Here is a 4,812-nt window from a genome sequence, read left to right on the forward strand (position 1 = left end):
CATTGTTAGCGCTGAAAATCTATAGCATGCGTTATGTGCACTATTTTCACCACTGACTAATATTTTCAGCACTGACAGTGATTTTTGGAACACAACTGTAGTAAGATATATAAGTAACAGAGATTATATATGAATAAAATATATAAGTAAAGATGTTACTTACATCTCTGCGAGTTTGGGTACTGTAGTGTATGGAGACGGTTCCCTAGTCGCGTATGAATACATGGACATGCGCACGGCGCGGCGTAGGGATACACACGAAAGAGAGTTGTTGGTTAAGAGACGGCTATTAGATTGTACCGAGATAAAGCACAGCTAATATTATTATCTAGGCTAATCCAGGAGTAGTCATTAACCCGCTACCTCGGATAGAGACTAACAGTAAGAGACACGACATATTTGGCGACGAGGATAAACAGAAGCCAGGAAGAAACGAATCTCATACGTATAAGAGAAAGTGTGAGGTTAAAATGTCCACGGTAGGTAATCTAAAGCCGTTCGATCCAGCAATAGACGACATCGAGGTATGGATTCGCACTTTTAAAGCATTTTTGCTAGCGAATAACATGGATTACTCTCCAGTAAGTCCAGAGGAGGAACCAAGTTCCGCGAAAACATTGATGGCAAGGAAATGCGTAGCGACCTTATTGTCCACACTAGGCTTGTCGGTAGTAGGAACATTAATATCCTTACTTTCTCCAGAGGAACCGGAAGAAAAGACCCTGGAAGAATTGTTCTCAAATCTCAGAACACATTACAAACCAGCACCGAAAGCATTGGCGGAAAGATATCGGTTCATGAGCAGGAAACAAAACCAAGGAGAATCAACTGCTCAATACCTCGCAGAACTTCGTCGTCTAGCCATAAACTGTAAGTTTGATACAGATCTTGATACACGTTTGAGAGATCAATTTATATTTGGTTTGCGTAACGAAGTAGCGCAAAAACAGCTATTCACCAGACCGGATGAAATAAAGCTAGAAGAAGTTGTGGCTATAACCACAGCACATGAGCTCTCGGACCAAAGCCTGTCACTTATTCGTGGAAGTACTCATCAAAGGGAAGAGGTCAACAAAATAAGGAATATATCAAGGCAGAAAGAGAATCAAGACAAGAAGAATGGAAAATCTTCGAATAATTGGAAATCCAGGAAGGAATGTACAAGATGCGGCTCAACGGATCATAATCCATATAATTGTCCACACAAGGATTCCAAATGTTACGCGTGTGGGAAACAAGGACATTTGGCCTGTAAATGTAGAAACGGCTCACAAAAACAAGGTCAAGAAACGAAGAAACAAATTAAACAAAACAACATGATAGATATTCGAACAGCAGAGGTACTATCATCCAGTCAATCAGCGCAACGGAAAATATGGATTACTGTAAAAGTAAATGGAATTCCTCATCGGATGGAAATGGATACAGGATGTGAACGCAGCATAATTTCAAAGGAGTTTTGGGAAGAACTAGGCAAACCTGCCTTAGCCAAGTCAACACTGCAATTCAGAACGTATACGAACCAAATTTTTTATGCTATGGGAGAATTGGAATGTAATTTAAACTACAACAACAAAACTATAAAACACGTCTTTCCAATAACACGAGGCTCGTCACTATTCGGTCGTGATTTACTGCATAAAATTAATGTAAATTGGTCAGAAATAGTAGCTCAATGTAACTATATTGATAAAAGTTTATCATTACAGGAAGTTCTGAAAGAATTCGCAGACATATTTGAAGAGCCGAAAGGATATATCAAGAACTTCAAAGCAAAAATAATTCTTAAGGATGATGCAATACCTAAATTCATGAAGCCACGCCCTATTCCATACGCAATTCAAGAAAAAGTAAATCGAGAACTGGATCTGATGGAGAAATCAGGAGTCATTAAACGAATTGATCATAGCGAATGGGCGTCTCCTTTAGTAGTAGTACCTAAACCAAATAGAAGAGTGAGAATAACCGGGGATTTAAAAAACACGGTAAATTCACACGTTACACAATATCCTCTTGCAACGCCAGAACAAATTTTCCATACAGTCAGCGGAAGTAATATATTCTCTAAACTGGATGGCAACAATGCATATCATCAAATGGAAGTAGAGGAGGAATGCAAAAAGTTCCTAGTAGTGAACACCCATCGGGGATTATATCAGTATAATGTACTCCCACAAAGCATTGCATCCTCACCAGCCATTTTCCAAGAATTCGCGGATAAAATGCTACAAGATGTTCGGGGTACAAGCACCTACATCGATGATACGCTCGCAGGTGGAAAGAGTGAAAAGGAACACTTGCAAATTTTACGAAGAATCTTCAAGCGAATGCGAGAATACAACTTTTATTTGTCAAAGGAGAAATGCGAATTGTGCAGACCACATGTGGAGTTCCTGGGACACATTCTATCGGAGAAGAGCATCCACACGGATCCAAACAAGATAGCAGCCATAGAGATTATACAACGTCCACAAAACGTTACGGAGCTAAAATCCTTTTTGGGTCTAGTAAACTTTTATAATAAGTTCGTTCCAAATTTCGCAAGTTTTTGTGAACCTCTTTACAGACTGACTCGTAATGAGGTGGAATGGCAATGGACAAGTAAATGCGAAACAGCATTTAATCGTGTAAAAAGTACTCTCTCTGGTGCCCCAATCCTTACAAATTTCGATCCAGATCTAGCAATCGGAATTAGCTGCGACGCGTCATCAATAGGAGTAGGTAGCGTACTTTTCCACCGATGTCAAGAAGGAGGGAAGATGATTGAAAGGCCAATAGCATTTGCATCCCGGGTGTTGTCAGCAGCAGAAAAAAACTATTCTCAAATAGAGAAGGAAGGACTCGCTATTATATGCGCATTGAAGAAGTTTTATAGGTATCTTTGTGGTCGTCGCTTTATTCTTATAACTGACCATAAGCCACTTTTATCCATGGGTCCAAAGACATCATTACAACCATATGCAGCAGCAAGACTTCATCGTTGGAATGTATATATGTCACAATTTGAGTACGACATAGAATACAGACCCACAGTAGAACATGGTAATGCGGATGCGTTATCGAGACTACCGGATAAAAATATACCAAGGGAAGAGGAAGATTCAAAGGATATAAAATTGATTACTACGGAAAACATAGAAATGTTGCCAGTAACGCTTAAGGAGATACGCACTGCTACAGCAAGGGATAAGGTACTCTCAAAAGTATTGTCATTCATTAGTAGTAAATGGCCAAACTCAATAGGAAAGGAAGATGAAGATCTACACAGCTACTTCAGGAAACGAGAAGAGTTAACTATACAACAAGGAGTAATAATGTGGGGGATCAGAGTAGTCATCCCTTACACACTTCAGAAGAAGCTTCTTCAAAGTCTTCATGAAACACACACTGGAATTGTCAAAATGAAAGGCCTAGCAAGACAGTACATATGGTGGCCAAATATGGACAAGGAGATAGAAGACATTGCAAAAAGCTGTACCAGTTGTTGTGCTAGCAGGCCGGATCCACCAAGCGCACCGTTACACCCATGGCAGTTTCCAGAAAAACCATGGCAGAGACTTCACATCGATCTCGCAGGACCATTGCAGAACAGGATGTTCCTGATAATCATGGACGCACATACAAAATGGCCAGAAGTATACGACATGCATGGGGACACTACGAGCAAGAAAGTAATTGAGAAGCTGAGAGACTGTTTTGTGAGATTTGGTATTCCAGAACAAATAATCTCAGATAACGGAAGACAATTCGTATCAGCAGAGTTCAAGAGATTCTGTAGGAACAATGGGATTCGACACACAACGAGTTCTGCGTACCATCCACGAACCAATGGAGAAGCGGAACGATTCGTACAAACGTTCAAAAAAGCAGTATCTAAGTCAGAAGGCGAATTAATTTTCCGGGTGCAACGCTTTCTTTTTAGTTACAGGTGCACGCCACACACGACTACAGGGACATTACCAGCGGAGTTGCTCATAGGACGCAGACCACGGAATGTATTCGATTTAGTAAAACCCGATGTCCAGAGAACAGTAGCAGCAGCACAAGCCAGACAAGAAAAGAATTATAATTCTCGAGTAAGGAATCGCAAGTTCGAAGAGGGAGAAAAGATTTGGGTTCGTACATATTACAAAAACGAAGCCAAATGGTCACTAGGAGTCATTGTTAAAGTTTTGGGACCAGTAACGTATCTTGTTCGAGTTGGAGATCAATCCTACAAGCGTCATGTGGACCAAATTTACAATGCCATGCCTATTCGAGTTAATCCGGGAGAGGAAGAAGAGGAAGAAGCCTTACCGGACAATACGCAGATCAAGCAGGAATCAGAGTCAACACCATCAGGAAGTGACGAGGAGCAAGAAAACTTCGAAACAGCAGAGTCCTCAGATACTTCTGAGGCGGAGCAACCATCTCCACAACGATCTCTGGAACCGGAAACTGTACCATCAGGTCAACGCCCGCAACGCAATAGGAAGCAGCCAAACCGATTGGAGTATTACACAAAAGGGAATCCAAAAGGGTATACTTCCAAGAAAAAAGGGAAGGAGATGTAGTGTATGGAGACGGTTCCCTAGTCGCGTATGAATACATGGACATGCGCACGGCGCGGCGTAGGGATACACACGAAAGAGAGTTGTTGGTTAAGAGACGGCTATTAGATTGTACCGAAATAAAGCACAGCTAATATTATTATCTAGGCTAATCCAGGAGTAGTCATTAACCCGCTACCTCGGATAGAGACTAACAGTAAGAGACACGACAGGTACAGTAACTAAAGAACTTAAAAATATATGTATATATTCAGCTATTATA

The 4,812-nt window shown here is 40.9% G+C and overlaps 1 protein-coding gene across 1 annotated transcript; it reads left to right on the forward strand.

The window, feature by feature from the left end:
- Positions 1-332: 332 nt before the first annotated feature.
- LOC105570861 (uncharacterized protein K02A2.6-like) lies at positions 333-4,553 on the forward strand (the record flags this gene model as incomplete). Its single annotated transcript, XM_012028311.1, has 1 exon — positions 333-4,553. A coding segment is annotated over one exon (4,221 nt), but the record flags the coding sequence as incomplete, so codon positions are not given.
- Between the last annotated feature and the right edge of the window lie 259 nt (positions 4,554-4,812).

The sequence above is a fragment of the Vollenhovia emeryi genome, unplaced genomic scaffold, assembly GCF_000949405.1.
Source record: "Vollenhovia emeryi isolate VEMERY1.0 unplaced genomic scaffold, V.emery_V1.0 DF941678.1, whole genome shotgun sequence".
Classification (NCBI taxonomy): Eukaryota; Metazoa; Arthropoda; class Insecta; order Hymenoptera; family Formicidae; genus Vollenhovia; species Vollenhovia emeryi.